General features: G+C 35.3%; 1 protein-coding gene across 3 annotated transcripts in view; it reads left to right on the plus strand.

Moving 5' to 3' along the window:
- Positions 1-26334, plus strand: part of LOC145283515 (endoplasmic reticulum-Golgi intermediate compartment protein 1-like) — a 346880-nt gene that overhangs the window by 311702 nt on the left and 8844 nt on the right. For all 3 annotated transcript variants that reach the window (XM_080132353.1, XM_080132352.1, XM_080132351.1), the window contains one exon: positions 1808-1924. In XM_080132353.1, coding sequence (XP_079988479.1) covers positions 1808-1924 — 117 coding nt within the window. The remainder of the gene's footprint in view (positions 1-1807; positions 1925-26334) is intronic.

Here is a 26334-nt window from a genome sequence, read left to right on the forward strand (position 1 = left end):
TAATATGAAAATGTATACTACGGTTCTATACACGATTTAATTTCTATTTTACTAATTATTTTTCAAGTAACGCGTGGTAATCCTGCTAATTCTTTATATATATATATATATATATATATATATATATATATATATATATATATATATATATATATATATTTAAACAAGACGTAATTGCCAATACATACGGGTCTTCAATTACTGACCACCTTATAAAAAACCCGTCATATGCAGCGAACTTTAGCAGGAATTCTTTTTCAATCCTGAGTCGTGCTCACTCATTATTTCATTTAAAGATCTTGGAGACTCTTCACGTTCCGTTAAGAAGGCCTTCGCTTTGTAAGCAGAAAGAATGCCTCTTAGGTTTGAGCGTGATTAGTCTCTACGATCTTCGAGTAATAACACGTTGTTGTATTTCAATCGCTTTCCCCAATTTTATCCCCCATACATAACGTAATGCAACGTCATTTTATTTATACATATTTTTGATTCCCATTCGTGTTTTTTTCGTCTCTCAAATCCCTCGATACAGCCTTGATAAAGCGAGGGCGAAACCGGTCAGCTGACTCCCCCATTAATAAATTTTTCCCCTTTATCCCGTTAACTTTATTTTAAACGTTGACTTTATTTTAAACGTTTTAATCATGAATTTTCGCCTTCCTTTAATAATTGAATGATATATACATATATATATATATATATATATATATATATATATATATATATATATATATATATATACTCTCCTAATATAAAGCACGATTTCCAGCTAGATAACAAAAGTCACGATTCCGATTACTGATTCTTTATATTTAGCAATATGGCATTTTTAAACTGAAATATTCAATGGTAGGAACAAAAAAAAACATTTCTTAAATATATATAAAACAAATAACTGAATGTTTTTCATAAATTTGTTATAGTTTACTTTTCACTAAGTTTTTTTTTCTTGAAATTGTAATTTTACAATCAGGAGGACTCGACGTTGCCCGAGATTGAATGATGACGAATGAGTGTTTTACACTCCTATACTGTTTTGTCATTGAAATCGATGAAATCGTCCATTTTTCAATCAAATCAATTGATTGCCTGGTCTAGTTGGAGACCCATCGCGTTGCACCGGGAGTAAGGTTTATATGCCGCCCTGCAGTTATTAGTCCATAATTTACTCTAATATACGTTGCACTGTATATAACCTAGTGTGGATTTTATAAAATTATTTTTATATATAATCTCTTGAATTAAAATTTAAAGTGAAAATGTCAAGTATTATGACTCAAGTGTGCTGTCATATCACAGTACCTACTCTTAATTGCATATGCTGGGCCTTTCTGCCTGTGCGGTAATAAAGCTTCTTAAATTCACTTATGATGTTAGGTTGTATAAGATTTTAATGTTGGTTAAAATCGTTTGTTCCTTCTTTTATCGGGTCTTTTCGATTATCGATTATAGATACTTATTAAGAACATTCCGATACAAAACCAATCTAAGAACACTGCCATATACATAAAGTAGATTTGTGTGAAATTTCATAAATTTGCCCAATGGTTTTGGAGTTTATAGAAAACGAACTGCCACACGTAAAAAGCCCCTTTTATTTAATAGTAGATACATAGATAGATGGATAGAGAGATAAAGATTTAGTTTATTTACCTGTAAATGTTATGTAATGAAACTGCTAAACTTGTTGAATTTTCCATTCTGTTTGGAAAGAACTGTAAATGCAACGTGACATGTGATCTTCAAGTAATTACGGAAAAAAAAATCAGAATAACCTGTGTATATTTTTTGTGCCTTTCTTTTCTAGATTATCCTCGGTCATGATCATGACTCCATGCCAACTATTTGGTTTCGATACGACTTGAGTCCGATTACTGTTCGTTACCATGAGAAACGAAAACCAATATATTCTTTCCTAACAACAGTAAGTTTTTTCTTCTACACGAGATTGTCAGTTCTGGTTTTTCTCCTATTATCAATATACATCCCTTTAGCAACCACAGCTGTCCAACATCTTAGAATTACACATCCATTTTTGTAAAAGTCTCTGTCTTTCCTTTTTTCTGTGTCTCTTTCTCTCTTTTACTATTTTCTTTATCTATCTATCTATCTATTTATCTATCTATCTATCTATCTATCTATCTATCTATACTTCTCTCGCTCTACACATACACTGCTGATCCAAAATTTAAAGACACTTACAAATCTTTAAAAAGAAATCTTTTTTTAAGGATAGATTTTAAACTCTTCCGACTAAAGGTTACTAATACTACAGTCTAAAAGGTTATGGAAACAAAAAGGTACATTCCAAAAATTTTATTTAAAAATTTGCATTTTTATTAAATTAGGCTTTTTACACATGATCAAAATTATAAGACCAAGAGTATAAATTGTTAGATTTATGGTAATTTTAATGTTTTTAGTTAAGTTAGAGATAAGCAATCACTATGTGAAAGTGTTACCGTGACTAAAGCAAGAAAATTAACCGATGTTAAGCGCTCTCGAATTCTAGGATTCCATGACCAAGGTTTGTCACAGCGAGTGATAGCAGCCAAGGAAAATCGCACTAAAACTAAAGAACACTGAGAATTATGGAAAAGCAAAATCCTTTGCCCCCACCCTCCCTTAAATTTCTCCTACATTGAGACGGGTTGTTATGAATGAAAGAAGCCTTTCTTCTAGTCAAATTAAGGCGGTTACAGATGCTGATTTCAGTCCAATAACCATCAGACGACACTTACAACAAAAAGACATGGTAAATTAAAAGTGTAAACAAATTCTTCAATTGCTTTCACGTCACAAAGTGAACCGCTTAAGATTTGGTCGTGAATACCAAACCTGGGACGTTGAGAAGTGGAAGAAAGTCCTGTTTTCTGATAAGAAAAAAATGAAATTTAGATGGTCCTGATGGCTTCCAACGATATTGGCATGATAAAAACATCCTCCTTGAAAAATTTTCAACACGTCATTGTAGTGGAGGGTCCATAATGGCATGGGATGCCTTTTCTTACAGAGGAACGATGGAGCTCCAGGTGGTGCAGGGTCGTCAGACAGCAGCTGGTTATGTTAGCATGCTACAAAAAAAATCTTTGATGATGGACGGTCATCGTTTGTGTGGCGATGGATTGTTAACAGGATAATGCTGCAATCCACAGTGCAAAACGGACTTGAGATTTCTACAAGAAAATGGAGTCAATCTCTTGGGACACTCTGCATGCTCACCTGACTTGAACCCAATTGAAAATGTTTGGGGATGGATGACAAGAGAGGTTTATCGAAATGACAAACAATATTCAATAATAAATGAACTTCGTGAAGCCATCTTCAGAAATTGTAGCAGGATCCCCTGCACCTTAAGGGAACCCCTATTTCTAGCATGCCTGAAATAATTTTTGAAACCATCAAAAGCAGTGGAGGTAGAACTCATTATTAAGTTTGATTGTTGAATGTTTTCATACACTTTTCATACACTTTTTGTACAATTTAATAGAATTTTTTTCTCTGGTCTTATAATTTTGATCATGTGTAAAAAGCCTAATTTAATAAAAATGTAAATTTTAAAACTAAATCTTTGGAATGTAACTTTTTTTCCATAACTTTTGAGATTGTAGTATTGGTAACTTTAAGTTGGAAGAGTTCAAAATTTATCCTTAAAAAGTTTTTTTAAAAAGATTTTTAAGTGGTCTTAAATTTTTGATCAGCAGTATATATACACTTGTGCCCGATATTATTCATACCCCTCAGATCTTTGAGATTTCTATAAGAATATTGCTCAAACCAGAAGGTAGACAATATTAAAGGGATTTCAAACAATAAATCAAGCATAAGCATTTAATTTAAACTCAACAAATAAATAAATTATGCAAGTTTGAAACATTATACAAAGAAAACAATAATGGCACTAGTTCAAAATTATTCATACCTCTCTTACTAATAGTCAATAGCATGTCTTTTATTCTTAATAACTGCCTGTAACCGTTTTGGATATTTATCAACAAGGTTTTTACAAGCATCAACACTGATTTTTGACCATTCTTCAATGCAGTAGTTCTCCAAATCCCTCAAATTTCTGGTTTCCGCTTTTTAACCTCAGTTTTCAATATGTGCCAGAGGTTTTCGATAGGGTTCAGGTCGGGACTCTGGCTAGGCCATTCCAAAACATTAATTTGATTATCCTCAAACCATTTCTTGACTATTCTGGCAGTATGTTTTGGATCATTATCCTGTTGAAGGACCCAGTTTGGTCCTAAATGGAGCTTCTCCGCATCCTGTCTAATGTTTTTCTGGAGTATTTCCAAATATTGCTCCTTCTTCATGGTTCCATCTATCTTGACCAAACTACCTGGACCACTAGCCGAAAAGGAGCCCCAAAACATTAGGCTACCACCACCATGTTTCACCGTGGGTATGGTGTTCTTTGGGTTGTAAGCTTCTCCTTTCTTCCTCCAAACGTAAGCAGCATCCATATAGCCAAACAATTCAATTTTTGTTTCGTCAGTTCACAAAATACTTGAGAAAACGGACTCTGGAGAATTCACATGGGTCCTAGCAAACTTTAGACGTGCTGCAAGGTGTTTTCCGGTGTGCAATGGAGTCCTTCTTGGTCTTCTTCCTTTCAGACCATTTTTATGCAGAGTCCTTTGCAATGTTTGCCTTGATATTTTTATGCCAGAAGACTCCAGATTTTCTAAAATGTCCTTAGTAGTGGTGGTTGGATTTGCATTAACACTTACAATATTCCTGGTGGCTCTAGCAGACAGTTTCCTTTTCCTTCCTCTACTAATCAAGTTGTTTGTTGTGTGGTGGCTCTGGAATTTTTTGATTATGCTCTGTACTGTTGCTGTAGGAACCTCAAATTTCTTGGAAATTGACTTGTAACCTAAACCATCCTTATGTAAATTCACAATTTTAGTCCTAAGATCATTACTAAGCTCTTTTTTCTTCCCCATTCTAATAATTTTTATTCTTTTATTGGTTTTCAGTTGATATCATTTTAATTTCTAAAAAATGCAAAAAAAGAAATGAAATTAATCAAAGGTTGTATAAAAGCATTCAAAATAAGAATCAAACAGGAAACAAATAGTCAGAAACTCGATTAATACTGAAAAAATAAGGGGGTATGATTATTTTTGAACATTGCAGATTTTATAAATAGCGGTATATTTCTTTTATTACAAGTATCCCGAGATTTTAAAATGACGAAAATGATCAGAAGAGGTTTATTAAGAATATGTATCAATATGGACGTAAGCAATAAATTCTTACAAAGTTACACCTAATAAACTCAATTTTCAAGGGGGGGTATGAATAATATCGGGCACAAGTGTATATATATATATATATATATATATATATATATATATATACATATATATATATAGTAATTTATAAAATATATATGGCGATTAAGCTACACTGAATATTCGGCGTTTCATCCACTCTAGGACTCGTCAGGCTTATGCGCGAATTCTGTGGTTGTTTATCGTTTTTCGAGGAGCATATAAAAACGATAAACAACCACAGAATTCGCGCATAAACCTGACGAATCCTATAGTGGATGAAACGCCGAATATTCAGTGTAGCTTAATCGCCATATATATTTTATAAATTACTAACTAGCTCTACCCATGTATTGAGCACTTTTGAAGTAAATACTTAAAGTTTACGCATAAATCTATACTTTCGTATATTAATTTTATGTGAGTAAATTAAGTAGTTATATATATATATATATATATATATGTATATATATATACAATAATGATATAAGAAGATATTTTATATACACTTTTTAATAGTTATGCCTCTCTCTTTCACACTGTGTGCGTATATATATATATATATATATATATATATATATATATATATATATATATATATATATAATAGACTACCCATGACCCGTTGGGTCAGTGTGTTATATTAGAAAGGAAATTAATGTATGAGTGTGACACTTGTGACATAAAAAATTTTTTTTTGTGACATAGCAGAAACATTCCTATGAAAGTATATTAAAATGAAAAAGAGAATATAGATTTCTATGAGTCGTTCTGTTTATAATTGTTTATTTTGGTAAAAAAAATCACAGCAATTGAATTATAAGTGGTTTGCTATACTTATAGGTAAGTGTGCACTGAAAACATACCATAATATTTAAATTCAAATTTTGATATATTTTTTAAAATGAAATTGTTAGTTGAAAGTACAGAATACTTAAAAACACTCTCCCCATTTTAAGAATGGCTTCTTAAATAGAAAATAAAAATAAAACGTAACTTTTTAATTTATTTTAACAAACATTCATGACACATTGGGTCAAATATTTAATTTATATGTTAATAATAAGGTCAATAAAACTAACTAAGACAATGCGGAAACGAATGATGTAAAAAAACGTGGAAAGTATTAACAATTGTTTATTTGGATAATTTAAACGCGAAAAAAAAACCCAAACAATTGGGACGCTGAAAGCATACACAGTAAAACAATACGTTTTATTGGCACGTTGATTGTTTATTTGTAACGCAAATAAAAAAAACAACATATTTTTGGGTTATTTATTTATGTTGTTACTGTAGAAGAAAATGTATGAATGTATTTAAGAAAGGTGTATTAAAAAATGGAGAATAGATTAAAAATAAAAGAAGGCAGTGGGGAAATCGCTGATGTAAATTGTTCTTGAAATTTGATTTATTTGTAAGAAAATTGCGACAGTTTAGTTGTAATACAGATTAGTTGCAAAACATCCCCACCCTTCCCATGTTAAATAATAATTTCTAAATAATAACGTTAATATTTCAGTGCGCAGGTCAAATCCTGCAAAAGTAGCGATTTGTGTTTATTTGTTTACGCTGTTATGGGTTTATTTTTATGTATGCACACGCAACTGGAAAATATCTATCTATCTATCTATCTATCTATCTATCTTCTATCTACCTTTCTATAAAAGTAAACGTGTCTGTATATCTGTGTGTCTGTCTGTGTGTACATTTCCCTATGCAATAGTTACCAATATATAAATGTATGTATGTATGTATGCATATCTGCCCAACACTTTCGACAGAGGCGACGGATTTTCTCAAGATCAGTATTGTTTTGAAGTACGGCCTTTCAGACGACAAATATCGAAAAATTGGTTAAAAACATTAATATCTTCACCTTAAACTGGGCATTTTTTTTACAGGGGGTGCTTTTTTCGCCGATAGTTTTGAAAGTCATTCTATCCTTTCGATTGTCTAACCTTAATTTAAAAAAATATCACTTCCGGTTTAGTGGTGGTCGTAAAAGCATAGACGTCAGGTTTTTCCTCGTTCTTTTCCTCTCTTGCCTTCCTACTACCACTTTTTTATTTTGCTCAACAAACACATCCAAACACCCGGGCAACGCTGGGCTTAAATGCTAGTACATCTATAAAAGTGAACGTGTCTGTGTGTATACATTGCCCTACGCAATAACTCTGTCAATTTTTAGTCTACAGACTCGAAATTTGAGATACAAGGTACTGAGATTTGGAAAAATCTTTATGATCGGTTTTCGGCCAGAAATTTGGCTGTGAAGGAGTCGATGTTGAACGATTTGACCTTTGAGAACTCTACCGAACTCCTCCGACAATTTAGGTGTCTAAACACTTGAAATTTTAGATATAAGTTCCTTGGACATGGATCTTACTTAATAACTTGATTTGAGCCCAAAACCATAACGGTTAAGGCGTCATAATAGGGGTCAAAGTTTTAAAAAAATTACCTCTGCGGTCTCTACCAAGTTACTCAGACAATTTTTGGTCTAAACATTTGAAATTTTACATAAAGAGTATTCAGAGATAGGGCAAGCTTTTTAATCGGTTTGGGTCGAAAATTTAAACTTCAGAGAGGTCAAAGTTCAAAAGAGTTGACCTTTGCGGTGTTTAGCAAACTACTCACCGAATTTTGGGTCTAATCATTTAAAATTTACACTTACACATAGCGGGTATTCAGACAGACGGCAAGCATTTTAATCAATCTTGGGGTGAAAATTTGGTTGCCAAAATGTCAAAGTTCAAAAGAGTTGACCTTTGCCGATGGAACTTGGGTATGGGTAAACCTTTCTATTTTGATTTGTGACCAAAATAATTAATGTTTAGGGGTCAAAATTGGCATCCAATTTATAAAAAATTAGCCTCCGTGGTCTCTACGAAATTACTCAGATAATTTTATGTCTGAATAGTTGAAATCTTACATAAAGTGTATTCACATGTAGGGCAAGTTATGACCAGTACATAGCGCCCGAGCGAAGCCGGGCTGAACTGCTAGTATATCTATAAAAGTGAACGTGTCTGTGTATATGTGTGTGTGTGTGTCTGTGCGTGTGTCTGTGTACATTTCCCTATTAAGTAACTGTCAATTTTAAGTGTACAGACTCGAAATTTGATATACAGGGTACTGAGATTTGAGAAACTCTTTGTGATTGATTTTCGGCAAGAAATTTGGCTGTTAAGGGGTAAAAGTTCAACGATTTGACCTTTGAGAACTCTGTGAAACTTGACATAAAGGGTATTCAGAGATAGGGCAAGCTTTTTCATCGGTTTGGGTCGAAAACTTTTAGTTACCAATATATAAATGTATGTATGTATGTATGTATGTTTGTTTGTGTCAGGTCATGTCATATGTTACTGGTACCATGTAACCCAGTACTACCTGCCTCATGGTCGGGTCACCGGTGACTAAACTGGTTCCCTCACCAGACTTGTTTGGTGAGGAGGGCGGCTAGTCTCCCGAGAGGATTAAAAACAAGCCCTTCCAAAAGGCGAATGAACTCTTTTTCTGGGTCAACGGTCAACTAGCACCGTGTATATTTGTGTGTGTGTATATTTGTATTGGGGTAAGCCGTGGTGAAGGCAACCTTTCTAGGAGAAGCAAATCTCTGATTTAAAAAACCATAAAGCGGGAGACCAGTACCCGCATTAAGCTGGTCTGCAGTTTAATTTGTTGCTGGCTATCTTACTCTTGCTTGTTGCCGGATCTCAACATTTTGAACCGAGAGAGAGACTTAGCTGTCGTACAAAGCTAAGACTCTGTAACATCATCTTTGTATAGATACTCCCTCAGGCATTTGGGCTCATGGATTTTAAATGTCTGAGGGAGTGGCACTCGTCTGACAAGACGTTGCAATCATCATCATGTATGTTTGCACGTCTTCCTAAAACTTTCGACAGAGGCGACGGATTTTACCAAGATTAGTATCGTTTTGAAGTTCGACCTTTCAGACGCAAAATATCGAAAAATTGGCTAAAAACATTAATATCTTCACCTTCAACTGGCCACTTTTCTACAGGGGCGGGGGTTGCTTTTTCGTTGATATTTTCGAAAGTCATCCTTTCCTTTCGATTGCCTAGCCTTAATTAAAACCTACGTCACTTCCGGTTTGGCGGTGGTCGTAACAGCAAAGACGTCAGGGTTTTTTCCTGTTCTTTTCCTCCTTCGCGGTACGGGTTCGAAATATACACTTTTTTATTTTTGCTCAACAGACACATCCAAACGCCCGGGCAGCGCCGGGCAGCGCCGGGCAGCGCCGGGCAGCGCCGGGCTGAAATGCTAGTGTATATATATATATATATATATATATATATATATATATATATATATATATATATATATATATATATATATTGTGAGAATAATGGAAATAGTATTCTGACGAAATACAGAAATAATGAACACATAACTCGGTTTGTTCCTTTTATTTCTCTCTCTCTCTCTCTCTCTCTCTCTCTCTCTATATATATATATATATATATATATATATATATATATAGTTTAAATAAGCTTTAAGTTCTTTACAAAAATATACTAAAATAAAATACTTAAAAATATTTTTAAAATGCAGTTTAAATTTCTGGAAAAATTAACCAAATTGGTCATATCGCAGACTTAACACTTACATAATCCGATTACTGCTAGAAAATCCACAATTATACAAGAGAGTTAAACTATATAACGGAGGAAACAAAATATAAACATTAACTTGACTTGAATAGTTAAATAGAAAACGGGAATTATCAGCTGTTTATCATATAGCTATTTCAGAGTTTCAAAAACAGGACAACTATTAAATACGTTCCTTTCCACGGAAATATGCTAATTTCCCATTAACAAAACGTAGATACAATCACGTTATGTGTATAATATATAGGCAGAATATAAAGAAAATAAGGAAACGGCAATATAAAAAATATATATTAATGCATATAGATTTATTTGTTTACTCAATAAAGATGATACATCAATTAAGCATGTAGGATAAGTAAAACTCTTTATATATATGTATATATATTTTGAAATCTAATTTCTAGAAAATAGGTATGTGACGTCTAGCGATAGCTACATTAGGGGAGAAATAATTGTGCGTGAGAGAAAAATGGTAATATATTAAGACTATTGGTGGAGAAAAATAGTAGAGCTACAGTGATCTATGCGATAGAGGTGGATTAGAGCTTTTATCATAAAATGAACGTAGGTGGATAGCACGTATGCCATGGTGAGTCCACTATATGTAAGCCTATGTGCATCTTATCATATTGTTTAGATGTACGACCGTCGACGACAACCTGGATTTTTCTCTTATCTAAGAAGGATTTAATTATGTTAAGTATTCTACCAGTGATACCGTATGATCTCATTTTCCCGAGGAGACCCTCATGCCATACCCTGTCAAAAGCCTTAGATATATCTAGAGCTACCGCTCTGCCCTCCCCCACTTTGTCCAGTGAATGGTATATATGTTCAGAGATTACAGTTAGGATGTCTGCTGTGGAACGGGCTTGTCTAAATCCATATTGTTTGTCAGTCAGAAGTTTAGCATCTGTAAGGTGATGGACTAGAGCTTAGTTAATTATGGTCTCAAATATTTTGGCAAAAAGTGGGAGGAGGCTAATGGGGCGATAATTTGATGGGTCAGTCCTTTCGCCATAATTCTTGAATACTGGTACAACAGAAGCAGTTTTCCAACAGCCTGGAAAGCAAGCTTCATTAAGGCATTTGATGTAGAGTTTGGAGAGAACTGGAGCTACTTCGGCTGAGCACTTTTTTAATAGCACAGCTGGGATAAGATCGGGTCCACATGCTTTTGAAGTTCAAGTGTAACGTGAACCGACATCCTGCTGCCCAAATCCCTACATAGTACCCCAGTAGTTGTTGCCCCTGATAGTAGCCCCCTACACCAAAGTGGCAATTTGCCTTGTTTGGGGTGAAAATGTAATAAAAAAAGAAAGAAAGAAATCTATACTACCGGGAAGAATATAGGAGAAGTGATTGAAAATGGATGTTTATTTACTTATATGTATGGGTTATAACTATCAACGGTGTTTCCTTGGAAAAGCGACTTATACTATGTCTGTATATATTAGAAATGGTATCGGAATTATAACTTTGTATTTAAATGAAGACTAAAATATAAAATAATAGAAATAAGTAATATAATAAAAAAAAATGAAAGGTAAAAAGGTAAAATATAAAAAAATATTTTAATTATTTTTTAAAAATTACATTTTCACCCCAAACAAGGCACATTACCACTTTCATGTAGGGGTTACTATCAGGGACATAAGCTACAGAGGTACTATGTAGGGAGTTGGCCACCAAGATATCGGTCCACGTTACACTTGAATTTCTGCACGCCAGTACACTTGGGGAAGCAGGGACCCGAAAGAGAATTCCAAAGTCTAGTGGTTTTTTGGAAGGAACTACTGGAGTAAAAGGCTCTCTTACATCTAGAGATCTCTACTGTGTAGGGGTGGGATTTGGCTGCTGGTCGGGTTTGTCGGGGGTATTTACATCGTGGAGGTACAAGTACTTGCAGTTCGTTGGAGCATTCACCGTTAAAGTACTTGTAGAAAAGGCAGAAGAATGCAACATTTCGTCGATGGGACAGAGGCTGAAGCCTAGATGACAGTTCACGACCTATCAGATTGGCAACTCTCTTTTGAACCTTGTCTAGGAGCAAGAGACTAGTAGCAGATGCACCAGCCCAAATATGATAACAATACATGGGCGAATGGTGGCCTTATAGAGGTACAGGATACTTTCGGGTGTTAGTAGCTTTCTAGCATGATAGAGAGAATCTACCTTCTTCATAGTGGTCCTGGCAATTCATGTTGCCTGTGAACCTTAGGCCGAGGAGATTAAAAGATGTACTTTCAGATAAAGAGTCTTTGGCCATTGCTATTGGTGGTAGAGAGGGTTTCTTGTAATTATTGAACGAAACAAGTTTAGGCTTGGCAGCATTGAATGCAACCATGCATTTTTGTCCCCCATTCCACTACAGATCGGAGGTCTTCCTCTAGTGTTTTTTCCATTTCTTTAGATATGTGTCCATTTGTTTTCATGTCATGTCTGTTATAGAGTGTGGTGTCGTCAGAATACATACCCATATCACAGGCAATTTTGTCAGGGAGGTCATTTGTGAATATTAGGAATAATAGAGGTACAAGTATAGACCCCTGATGCACTCCCGCATTTATATTATACTGTTTAGATGTACAGCCATTGAGGACAACCTGGAGTTTTCTCTCATTTCAGAAGGATTTAATTAAGTTAAGTATTCTACCAGTGATACCGTATGATCTGATTTTCCAGAAAAGACCTTAATGCCATACCCTGTCAAAAGCCTTAGATATATCTGGAGCTATCGCTCTTTTCTTCCCTTGCTTTGTCCAGTGAATGGTATATACGTTCAGAGATTACAGTTAGGATGTCTGCTATGGAACGGGTTTGCCTAAATCCATATTGTTGGTCGGTCAGAAGTTTAGCATCTGTAAGGTGATGGATTAGATCTTGGTTAAATATTTTGGCGAAAAGAGGGAGGAGGCTAATGGAGCGATAATTTCATGAGTCAGTCCTTTTGCCAGAGTTCTTGAAAACTAGTACTACAGAGTCGGTTTTCCGTCAGTCAAGAAAGCAAGTTTTATTAGGGCTATTGTTGTAACGTTTGAAGAGAACTGGAGCTACTTCGACAGAGCACATTTTTAATAGCACAGCCGGGATGAGATCAGGTCCACAAGCTTTTGAAGTGTCATGATTTTTTATGATAGCATGCACTTGAGAAGGGGTGATTTTTAGATCGTCTAGTGTAGCGTCTGTCTGCAAAGGAAAGTCAGGGAGGGGGTGGTTAGCATGGTCCAGTGTTGAGTGTGAGGCAAACATTTCTCTCCGATAGGCTTATAAGAGTAGTGGTCGATAGACAAAAATCAGAGGCTTGCAGTATTAATGCTGGAGTCCCTCAAGGGTCAATCTTGGGCCCAACTCTCTTCTACATCAATGACCTCCCTAAACACATACTTAAATGATTCGTTGACATCTATGCGGATGACACGACCATCTACGGCAACACATCAAAGGCTGTAAATGACAAAGTTCTCTCTGATTCTCTCTCCTCTGATCTCGAGCGCGTGGTTCAGTCGGGGAAGTCGTGGCTGGTTACCTTTAATGCATCTAAAACGAAACTCCTATCTTTACATCATCAAACTGTGATGGATGACTCTCGTCTAGGAGAAGCCCTGTGTTTTGACCGGCTTCTGGGATTGACCTTTACATCAAGTCTGTTGCCAAGGTTGCTGGAAAGATGGTGGGATCCTTCTATCGCTCCAGAAGATATCTCACTACTGATGCAATTCTCTATCTGTATAAAAGCCAAGTACGTCCAAGGATGGAATACTGCTGCAATATCTGGGCAGGATCTGCTAAAAACAGCCTATCCTGCCTTGACAGAGTACAAAATAGACTTCGTGGCTTAGTGGGGGATACCCTTTTCTCTACCTTGCAACCTCTCTCCCACAGAAGAGACGTTGCGAGCCTATCCTTGTTTTATCGTTATTTCCATAGCAGGTGCTCGTCTGAACTCCAATCTCTGGTCCCCCCTCGCCAATCTTTCACGAAAAACACCCGTCTAGCTGAATCCACTGTGAAAAATTTCCCCCACTCTTTATCTGTGCCTAAATCAAAACGTGGATTCCATGATCAAAGCTTCTTTCTTAGAACTGCACGCCTGTGGAACTCTGTTCCGTCTGCCTGCTTCCCACCAGACTACAACTTGGATGTCTTCAAGTCCAATGTTAACAAATTCCTAATGAACCGCCCTCTTAAGTAAACACTTCATCAAATCTCCACACTAACATACTGCCCTGAGTGGCTTCCGGGCCTTGATAAGTGGTGACCTCCGTGTAAAAAAAAACAAGAAAAAAAAACCGACTGGCAAACATGTTAGCCTTCTCGGTTGCTGAGCAAACCACCTCATGATTGTTAGATAGTGGGGGAATTGTTTACTACACTGTTGTAGATTTTCCTGAAATCACGGGTTCCTAATTTCTATGCTTCGATGCGTTTTTGGGTGGTTTCAGTAAATTCTCTATTAGTTGTCGCTATTTCTTTCTTACAGTTACTTCTGGCTTCTATATACTTCTGTCTGTTTGAACTGGACTTATGTTGGTTAAATCTGCAGTATGCATGCTGCCTTTCAGCAATGACAGTTGCGCAAGTCGAAGTAAACCATTGGGGAGATTGGGGCTTGCTATAAAATGTCCACATGGGAACATGCGCTTCGATTGCAGTTTGGACAATTCAGTGGACTGATTTGCGCACTGTTCAGCAGGAACATAAAAGATATTTCCTCATGTGGCATCTCTGATGAGATCTCTGATGGCTTCCCAGTTAGCCTTTTTATAATATCTCGTAGCTTTGAACAATAGCTCTTCAGTTTTGGCTCTAGAGTTTAGGGTTAGGGTCAGCGTTCCAAAGTGGGGCGTGGGAACTGTAGTCAGAAACTGATCTAAAAATGATGCGTGTTGTTCTTGCTGGTCTGGGAAACGGGTTGGAAACGTAACCATTTGTGATAGGGAATGAGATATAGAGAAGCTATTTGTTGTGGTACCAGCTGCGTCTAAATGAATGGTAGAATAAGTAGATAAAAATATAAAGGAATAAGAGATGAAAAAAGTATAAAATAGGATAAAATTATAAAGAAATAAATATAAAAGAATAAAAAATGAATATAAAATAAAAAAAAAACAAGTAAAATAAAATGAGAAAAAAAACAAAATAAAAACACGAGAATAAGGAAAAAGATTATATATATTTATATTTTTCTCTCTCTTAAGATTTCCTCTATCTATTTATCTATCTATCTTTAGTTCTCTCTCTTTCTCTCTTTCTCTGCATATATATACATATTATATTATATACATCTTATATATATATATATATATATATATACATATATATATATGCTCGGTCTTAAAATATTTTGATTAATGCAAATTTCATTTAATGCAAATTTCGTATTTATTATATTATATTATATTGGACCCAATATATAATAATTATTTAAAAAATTAAAAAAAAAATGACTTGCACCACCACCGAGAATAGAAACCAAAACGTTTAGCTTATGATTTACTTTTTCCTTTGACACTCATACTCTAGCTATGAAGACATGTTTGCTGCAAGGTTAAAAATTAAAACATGAACCAATAGCTATTACGTTACGCATGCATATTCATAATGCCGTCTTCGACCTCCATCTGAAAAATTCCATTTTTTTTTAATTTTCACAATTTTGCACTGATTTTTCCAAGCTAAAACCCAAATATAAAGTTTCGCATGGGTTCAAATTCCCTGTATATTAAGTTTCATGTCTGTAGACTAAAAACTAACAGAGGAGTTTGGTAGACAAAATTTTTTAAACGAATATATATATGCAAACATAAATATATATAGGAGAAAGGTTTGTGTTTACTATAACTTTTTCACGCAAATATTATGCAAGTATAAATTATGTGGAATATCTGCATGAATATAATTACATGTAATAGTTAATTAAAGATGACCATTACATGAGAAAACCGAAAAACTAATAGGAAATTAATTAAAATGAATGTTTAAAAGAATATGCAAATTAGATCTTTTGCAGATGGATGCAATTCCATGATCCATATTTAACAAAGTACTATTTTCATTATAAATAAATAGAAAAAAAAGGTTTTTAATATGAACATCAATACACAAAAAACTTACAGGGGTATATATACATATATTTTTTTTACATCGGAGTCACCACTTATCAAGTCCATAGGTCACCCGAGGATAAGCATTAAAAGTGTACAGTAGCGAATGAGACAATATCATAGGAATCATTAATAGTGTAAATTTGGTAAATTGATTACTTAAGGGTTCATTCAGAACTTGTTTACGTGTTACTTGAAGATGACCATATTGTAATCAGCTGGAAAGAAGGCAAACGGAAGACAGTTCCACAGGTGTGCAGTTCAAAAACAAAAGCTTTGTTTATAGAATCTATGTTTACGTTTAGGCACAGATAAATAGTGGGGGGAATTATTGATAGTGCTTTCAGCTAAATGAGTGTTTCTCATGAAAGTTTGGCGACGAAAGGGGACCGTAGATTTCAGCTCAGACGATCACTTGCCATCAAAATAACGATAAAGCAGAGATAGATTTACAACGTCTCTTCTGTAGGAAAGAGGTTGCAGGGAAGAGAAAAGGGCATCTCCTACTAGGCTAAGAAGTCTACTCTTCCATCCTTGAAGTATAATGTAGGTAGAGAATTGGCTCTTATATAGGTAAAAATTGCATCAGCAGTGAAATATCTACTGGATATATAGAAGGATCCCACTATTTTTCCAGTACCATATGCAACGGATATGATGTATGTGTTCCATTTCAGATCAGGAGTAAAGATCAAGCCCAGAACTTGTCCAAACGTAGAGCCTCCCCAAGACGAGAGCCATTCATTTCAATTGATGCCAGATGGAGATCAGAACGTTGATGATGTAAAGAGAGAAGCTTGGTTTTGGATGCATTAAAAGTAACAAACCCCTTTTTTCCCCATTGTACCACAAGCTCAAGATCAGAGGAGAGAGTATCAGATAACTTAGTCGTTTACGGCCCTTGAACTGCTTCCATACAGGGTAGTATCGTCAGCATAAATATCTACGAATGATGTAAGGATGTGATTTGGAAGATCATTAATGTAGATCAGGAAAAGAGTTGGGTCCAGAATTGACCCCATGGGAATCCAGTATTAAGACTATGAGTTTCTGATTTTTGACCATTAACTACTACACTTATGAACCTGTTAGAAAGAAATGATTTAATAATTGAGAAGACATTTCCAGCTATACCATAGCTAGAGATCTTGTGAAGAAAACCTTCATGCCATTCCCTATCAAAGGCCTTAGATATGTCAAAAGCAATTGCCCTAGAAAGGTTGCCTCTGTCGAGAGATTCGCTAATCCTATGAGATATAACTGTAAGCACATCTGCTGTAAATCTAGCAGAATGGAAACCATATTGTGTGTCACTAAGAAGGTTATTTTTGCTGAGATGGTTGATTACTTCTCTATTTAACACAGATTCCAGCAACTTACTCTTATTCTTAAATACAGGGCATACTGATGAGATTTTCTAGGTTTATGGGAAGCAATTTTTTTTTTTTTTACACAGTGATCACCACTTATCAAGGCCCGGAAGCCACTCAGGGATAAGGGTTATTGCAAGTACATTACGTTAGTGTGGAGATTTGCTGAAGTGTTTACTTAAGGGGGCGGTTCATTAGGAATTTGTTAACGTTGGACTTGAAGACATCTAAGTTGTAGTCCGGTGGGAAGCAGGCAGACGGAACAGAGTTCCACAGGCGTGTGGTTCTAAGAAAGAATTCTCCTTAAGAAAACGTTTAAACAGTTTTGTAAGTATGGGCGCTTGTTCTGGTTGAAGTTTTTTTAGTACTATAATTGGAATATCGTCAGGGCCAGTTGCTTTACTGGAATCAAGGTTTTTGATTAGCTTGGCAGCATCATGTACAGATATATGTATATCACATAGCGTGTTTATTGATACAGGAGGAAATATTGGGGGTTGGCGGCCTTGATTGCAAAGGGTAGAATTAGCTGCAAAGTTCTTGGCAAAGAGTTTGGCTTTGTCTGATGCTGACGAGATTAACTCAGGTCCATTGATGATAGTTGAGATAGAGCACACACTTCTGTTCAGGATTCTGATTGCTATTTGCCAAAACTGGTTGGAACCAAGTCACTGCTCAGCTACTTTTGACTTGACGGACTGTGCATACAACTCTCTTGCGTTCTTTATTACTATCTTACAATGGTTTCTGGCAGTCATGAAAGCGGCTTTAGTTTCCATACATCTATTATGTTGGAAGCAGTGAAAAAAGTGATTTCTGTGCGCAATGGCAGCAGCGCATTCTGGAGAGAACCATGGCTTGCTGTTAGGTTTTTGCTGGAACTTTTTCGAGGGTATGAAACGGTCTATACCTACAATTTACCATTCTGTCAGGTCTGATACTATAGAGGACACATCCTTTTTAAACATGGAACGCAGAAGTAGATCCGATATAAATGTACGGAAACTATCCCAGTCAGTCTTAGTGTATCAATATACTGTACGATGGAGAGGTAGGTCTAAGGACTTATAACATTTTATTTTTATCTTAATTGATACAGAAACTGAACATAGTTCAGGGCAAGTTGTGAGAAAAAGGTCTAGTAGACTTGCATACTGGCCATCATTGTCGGGCACACCGGTGGGTTTGTGAACAATCTGAGTGAGGTCAGAAGCAATGGAGAAATTATGACACAACCTCCCCTCATCATCGGTTTTGTGTGAGTGGGTCAACCATTCCACGTTGTGGACATTGAAGTCTCCACATACGTGAATGTTAGCTGAAGGATAAACAGATAGGACTTGGTCAATCTTCTCAGATATGCTTTTAAAGATAGTAACTCCGCTGTTGTGGGGGCGATAGAGAGTAAATATAAATGCAGTAATGTGAGCTAATGCAACCCAGAATCACATATAGGGTAAGTTAGGATCTTCTCTGGAGATACCCCTACCACATGGAAAGCCATCTTTTATATAGGCACATATTCCATGCCCATGGCGATCTTGGGGGTCAGATTTAGAAGTTTAGTTAGAGTATCCTTTAATTGCGAACTCTTCGAGGGAAATAGCTTGTCCAATTTTACAGGTGTTTGAACTGAGTCAGGTGTGAAATGGAGCCTATTGAATGTCGAGCAGTGATCCGGTTTTTGTATTTGAAAGGATGCACACCACAGGAGACTTTTGATGAAATGAAAGAAATTTATGGTGATAATGCCCCATCATATGACCTTGTAAAACGCTGGCATCGTGAATTCAAACATGGTCGGAAGTCTGTGGAAACAGCTCCCAGACCTGGTCGCCCCCCTTTCTGCCATTGATGAGGCATCTGTCCGACAAGTTGAGGCTACCATTTTGGAAGATTGGCGCATTACCATTCACCAAATAGCCCAAGATGTCAAGATTAGTACAGGATCTGTGAAAAATATCATTCATGACCATTTGCATATGCATAAGGTGTCTGCCAGATGGATTCCCAGGTTGCTCACACCATTCCAGAAGCGAGAACGCGTTGAGTGCTCAAGGATGAATTTGGAGATGTGCCAAGATGAGTCAAGTTTTCAAAAGACTGATTACACAGGATGAAACGTGGGTCCATCACTATGATCCAGAGACCAAAAGCCCAGTAAATGCAGTGGAAGCACTTGGACTCACCACCTCCAAAGAAGGCAAGGGTGCAGCCCTCTGCTGGCAAGGTCATGCTCACAGTCTTCTGGGACCAGGACGGAGTTATGATGATCACAATTACAGGAGCCTATTATGCTTCACTTTTGAGGAAATTAAGGGAAGCTATCAAAATCAAGAGGCGGGGCAAGATCACAAAAGGTACTCTCCTCCTGCAGGACAATGCTCCGGTCCACAACTCGCATGTCGCCAGATCAGAAGCACGGGCGTGTGGTTATGAAATCCTTCCCCATCCTCCCTACTCTCCTGACCTTGCACCCCCTGACTTTAACCTCTTCCCAACAATGAAGTTTTTTTTGAAAGGAAAGCGTTTCCCAGATGATGTAGTCTTGATTTCTGAAGTCACGTCGTGGTTGGAGGACGAACCTGGGGTGTTCTACAAAAACGGTCTCCAGAATTGCATCAAACGATGGAAGAAATGCATAACTCTGGGTGGTTCCTATGTAGAGAAAGACTAATAACTGTGGCAAGTTTCGTTGCTCTACTGCTGTGGGAAGTGGGTCAGGGGCATTACTTATTGCACGCCCCTCGTATTCAACTAAACATGATAAATACACTTTAAGGAAAATGAAACTTGAGTTTACTTTCAGCATTATTTCGTCATTTAGCCCTTATATTCTATAGTCAATGTTTCTGACACAGGAGAGGTATTTCTAATCAAGTATTTTTTAAATCTCATTAGATCAAATTAATTTATGCTTTGTCTAGAACGGTTTTCATAAACATGAAATAAAATGAAATGAAATAAAAAATGTTATTTGCACTTTAAAACACTTAAGATCAACGAAACTTTCACTTAAAGCGATACATATCAATAGCAATGCTAACTTATCTGTAATTAAACCAACGAACAGATTTTCTTTATAAAGATGCCTGGATGCCTTTAATTACGGTTTATATTTGCTGAAAAATGATATACTGTTGTATAGGGGGTGGTGTTTATGGTGCGAGTATTTAATCTGGTACTAAAGAAACGCACTTGTATAAATAGTTGAATCATACGTGTTGAATATGTTTACCTGGCGATTCTAATCTCTGTTGTTTCTTAGCATAAACAGACCCGTTATTCATAATAATACGTTATCTAGATGATAGGAAAACTTTTTAAAATTGATTTAGGAGAGACGATAACAATTTCAAATCCGTGATTACAAGGTTAGCGTCACAGGTTAAAAACATTATTAGTTTCAAAGGCAATATTTTTGATTAAAGGTAAGGTTATATATATATATATATATATATATATATATATATATATATATATATATATATATATATATATATTTCGGCGGTAGGGTTTCGATCCTGGCTTGAGGCAGTTGCCTGTCTAGCCACACTGATGAGCTGTGAAACAGCGAAACAGTACTGTATGCGGATGGCTATAATGCTCCCTGTCTTGGGTGAGCATATTGGGAAGTGATATACACATTGCCATTAACGTATTAAGCGACGCTCTTTGTGTAAACAAATTGAGCGGAGGCATTTGGACGATGTCAAAACATCGTTAATTCATAACCCATAAGCCGTATAGCGCAATGGTGAGAAGCTTTGGCTGTCATTTGGACGGTCGGGTTTCGATCCTGGCTTGAGGCAGTTGCCTGTCTAGCCGCACTGATAAGCTTTGAAACAGCGAAACAGTACTGTATGTGGATGACTATTGGCCTGGATCCCGAATGAAGAACTAGAAAGGGGCCTGTCCACATGTTGCTGACGAGTTCAATGCGGGATAAGCAGGCTCACCCACAGCAACTGCAGTTTAGGTTCTGTATTTTAGGCTGGGACTAGTAAGCGCGCCTTCCTCCTGCGTTTTCTGTCTTCTAGACAAGTTCACCGAGTGTTCTCGAAGGAGAAGTCTTCTTGATGGATGGTGTGCTGCCAAACATCTTGGTCCGCTGCAAGGCTTGACCATTAGTCGATGTGACAGGCATCAAAATATTTATTCAGACACCCTTTTTATCGTTTCTTTGGTGCTCCAATATATATTCTCGTAGAGAGACCCGACATTGCCCAGGACTGAATGATGATCAACGAATATTTAGAACTCCCATATTTTTTATTGCCATAGAAATCGGTGAAATAGCCCATTTTTCAATCAAATCGATTGATTGCCTGCTCTTGTTGTAGACACATCGCCGGACACTGGTAGGAAGCTTTACATGCTGCCCTAGAGTGACTTAATCCGCAATATATTGTAGTTCACATTGCACTGTAGAGAACCTATTGTTGCTTTTATAAAATTATTTTTATACATAACGGCTTGAATTAAAATTTATAACGAAAAAGCCCAGTATCATGCTTTAATTGTGTTTTAAACAAAAACATTCATTTCGAACCCGCTCCTGTCATATCAACGAACCTACTATGGATTTTATATATCGGGCCTTTCGGATTGTGTTAATAAAACTTTTCAAATGCACTTATGATGTTAGGCTGTAGAAGATGTTAACTTCGGTCAAAATCGCCTGTTCTCCTTTCATCAGATTTTTCGATTATTCGATACTTATCGAAGACATTCCGATAGACAACCTATCTAACAACACTGCCAGACTCATAAAATACATCCGTGTGAAATTTCATAAAAATCAACTTAGCCTTTTTCGATATCCTTTTTAATCCAAATAACAATCTCTAACTGCGTTATTTTTATTTTCAAGGAACATAAATCTGTTTCCAATGAGTTGTCTGGTGAACTTCTGCCAGTCGACGAGACATGTATTAGATGAATTATACTACACATAAAATAAGATAAGCGATATAAATGCATCTTTCGCTTGGAATGTTTACTACGGATATATATATATATATATATATATATATATATATATATATATATATATATATATATATATATTAGTATGGTGCAAAAATGCCGTTTTTTATACATAGTTGAACGTCAAAAAACATTAACTTTGCATCAACCTAATATGTATATATATATGCATTTATATAACAAGGTAGAAAGTGTACCTTTGGTTTATTTTCGTGCTAGCCTTAAACAATTTTCATTCATTTATTGATAGTGCTGTGCAGTATCCGTCACTGGAACACATTCTTTATCTTCGAAGAAATAAGAGCCTAACACTATTTCCAAGGTTACAATAAACATTTTATTGGATGCAATTCACGTTGATGAATGGTTCTTGGATTTTTGATTGCCCATATTCGGCAGTTTTGCTTCTTCACGAACCCGTTCAGATTAAAATGGGCTTCGGTGCTTATCACCAGCTTATGAAATCATTTTGTTCTCTAGCTAATTGCTGAATGTCAAGAGCATAAACTAAGCGAGATTGCAAATCTGTGAGTTGTAATACCTTTACCGTTTGAATTTTGATATGGAAATAAGTTCAATTCCCTGACAATTCTTTGAAGTGACATTCTGGACATTCCAATCTGAGTGACCCGATCTCGAGTTGAAGTGTTTGGGTTTTGAGCAATGCTGTCCTCTACAAGTGCTACCTTTTCAGCTGTACGTATTGAACGTGGTCTGCCATTTCGTAGAAGATCACTGACTGAGCCTTGCTGCCGAAACGGTTTCACAAGACGATCAATTGTTCTCTGATTGAGAGCTTGTCTGACATTATAATACTGATGATAAGCTCTTTGAGTCAAGATTATGGAACGATGATTTTGGAAATAAAGCTCAATAATCTTGGTTTATTTGCTCAATACTAAATTTTTCCATGATCAATCGTCAATGTTTCATCTAAAGATTTCTGAAAAAAAAAGAAAAATTGATTAAATGTTAACGCTATTACTAATTCAAAATAATGCTGGACTTATACGCCACCCTGCAGTATTTCAATACAATATTGTAGTATTTCTAATACAATAGAGAAGTATTCAAAATATAATAGTGTATTATTTAAGATACAAAACTGCAATATTTAAACCACAATAAAGTAGTATTGCTAAATACAATAAAGTAGTATTAAAATACAATAATTTTGTATTTGAAATAAAAATGTAGTATTTAACATAAAACAATAGGGTATTTCAAATACAATAATGCAGTATTTAAAATAAAATAATGCAATATTTCAAATACAACAATGTAGTATTTAAAATAGAACAATTTAGAATGTTAAAAACAACAATATAGTTTTCAAATACAACAATGTAATATTTTAAAAACAACAATATAGTATTTCAAATACAACAATTTAGTATATCGAATACAACAATGTAGTATTTCAAATACAATAACTTAGTAGTTCAAATAAAATAATACAGTATTTCAAATAAAATAGCGTAATATTTCGAATACAACAATGTAATATTTCGAATAAAACAATGTAGTATTTCAAATAATTCAGTATTTCATATGCGATAATGTTATATTTCAAATACGATAATGTAGTATTTCAAATAAAATAACGCAGTATTTCAAATACAAGAATGTAGTATTTCAAATACAGCAATTCAGTGTTTTGAATAAAAAAAATGCAGTATTTTGAATAGAATAATTGAGTATTTCAAATACAATAATCCCGTATTTCAAATACAATTATACAATTTTTAAAATAAAATAATACAGTAATTAAAATACAATAATGTAATATTTAAAATGAAATAATGCAGTATTGCAAATACAACGGTGCAGCATTTCAAATACAATAATTCTGTATTTCGAATGAAAATGCTGAATTTCAAATACAATCATGCAGTATTTCAAATAAAATAATGCAGAATTTTTAATTCAATAATGTTTTATTTCAAATACAGTTGTTCAAATACAATAATGCAGTATTTCAAATACAATATTGCACTATTTTAAATACAGTAATGTAGTATTTCAAATACAATAATGTAGTATTTCAAATACAATTTCGTAGTATTTCAAATACAATTTCGTAGTATTTCAAACATGAAACTGTAGTATTTAAAATACAATTATGTAGTATTTTTAGCTCTTATCATTTATTGGCTTTCAGCTTTGAAGCGATTCCTATAAAAAAGGAATTTGTTATTTCTAACCTAAATATTACAGATCAACGGAAATGCTTATATCAAAAAAGAAGATGGACAGAAAATATTTTTTAAATTCAGAATATTGACAATGTTATTTATAACTTATTACTGATCAAAAGATGAAGATGTCTTCATCTTTTGTCTGGATGCATTAAAACTGAACATACGGTCAATAATCTCCACATGGAAATATTTGAAAGTAAAGAAATGCTGACAAACTGTCTGACCCACTTATTGGCGAATAAAACTTTTCAAAGAGATCTGCAGATATCTGAAATGAATAAAGAATTGCCTTTCACTTATGTAAATGCCATCCATTTTATACAATTATACTAGGAAATATATAAAAAAATATACTTGTGATATTCTAACGCACAAGTTGATAGTCGATAGAAAATATTTCATCCTTTTAATCAAAGTAGTGACAGATGATAATCTAGTCAGCTCTAAAGAGATTTCAATAGAATAATGGAGTCAGTGGATGGTGCCTCAAATTGATCTTGTGATAAAGCCTTAATGCTGTGTTTTGAAATATACTGCTATCCGATTGCGTGTAGATAATTCATAATATATATAATGTTCTATGGTAACGTATATGCTGAATATACGCACATCTACAGTGTTCAGTTACTTATTGAGACTTTTGTGAGCTATTTGAAGCAACAAATTTTCATTGAGGCTGAAGGCGGCTACATTGAATAGATGTCAGCTCTAATACATAATCAAGTTACCTGAATTGATTTTTTTTAATAAAATACGTACTGTACTTACAATAACCCATATACCTGAAAAAATGTATCAAGATATGTTTATAATAATTTCCAGGATCCAACAATTCGGCAATTGAAAATATATCAAGCATTCCTAACAAGTAGAGTCCTGACCAGAAAAAAAAAAAAAACAAGAAAAAAGGGGGGAAAAAAAACAAACAAAAACAAACGACTGAGTTTGTTACTTTATCTCTCTGTTTGTCTCTGCCCAAAACAATGTACCGATATATGTGTATAATCATTGTTCTGCAAGGTCGCAAATGATCGTAACGTTTCCACCTATACAAGACGTAATGAACAAGTGCCTCCTTTCAGGTTCTTTTTTCTGCCTCAAATCTCGCCAATCATGTGGACTTTTCACGTTCTTCACGTTTTCTTGTATAAAACCTTTTGCATTTTCTCTTTTAACTTAAGAACAGAACCCACTTTTTATCTCTTTGCATTAAGCATATTTGTGACATCACTACTACATCCCCCTGATCGTATGATCACACATGAAACATTCAGGAGGTGTTCTTTTCTGCGGCGTATTTCTTTGCAGTGGTACAATTACTGAGTCTCCAGTATTATCAGAGGAGGCATCGCCTTTTCAATTGTCACAAATCCCTCGCTCGCATCCTCTGAAAACATGTCAGAACAGATTGTCGGCGGACCTGGTTCCATTATTGGTCACAGATCTTTTATATGACATGGCATTCCATTAACTGATATGTCCTATGCATTGGCAATTCCGCTCACACGTCCTACACCATATTTTGGGATACATCGTTCATGTGGATCCTTTACCCACACTCAGTCACTCGTTTTGAAGACAGACTGCTGTTAATTGTATGCCGGCATAATTGTATTCCATTGATTTCTATTATCCGGATGCTGTACTGATAGAACATATTGACAGATGCTGTAGCAGAGGCTTTTTTTATTTACACAGTGGTCACCACTTATCAAGGCCCGGAAGCCACTCAGGGATAAGGGTT

The sequence above is a fragment of the Euprymna scolopes genome, chromosome 8 (assembly GCF_053919585.1).
Source record: "Euprymna scolopes isolate OS-2025 chromosome 8, ASM5391958v1, whole genome shotgun sequence".
NCBI lineage: Eukaryota > Metazoa > Mollusca > Cephalopoda > Sepiida > Sepiolidae > Euprymna > Euprymna scolopes.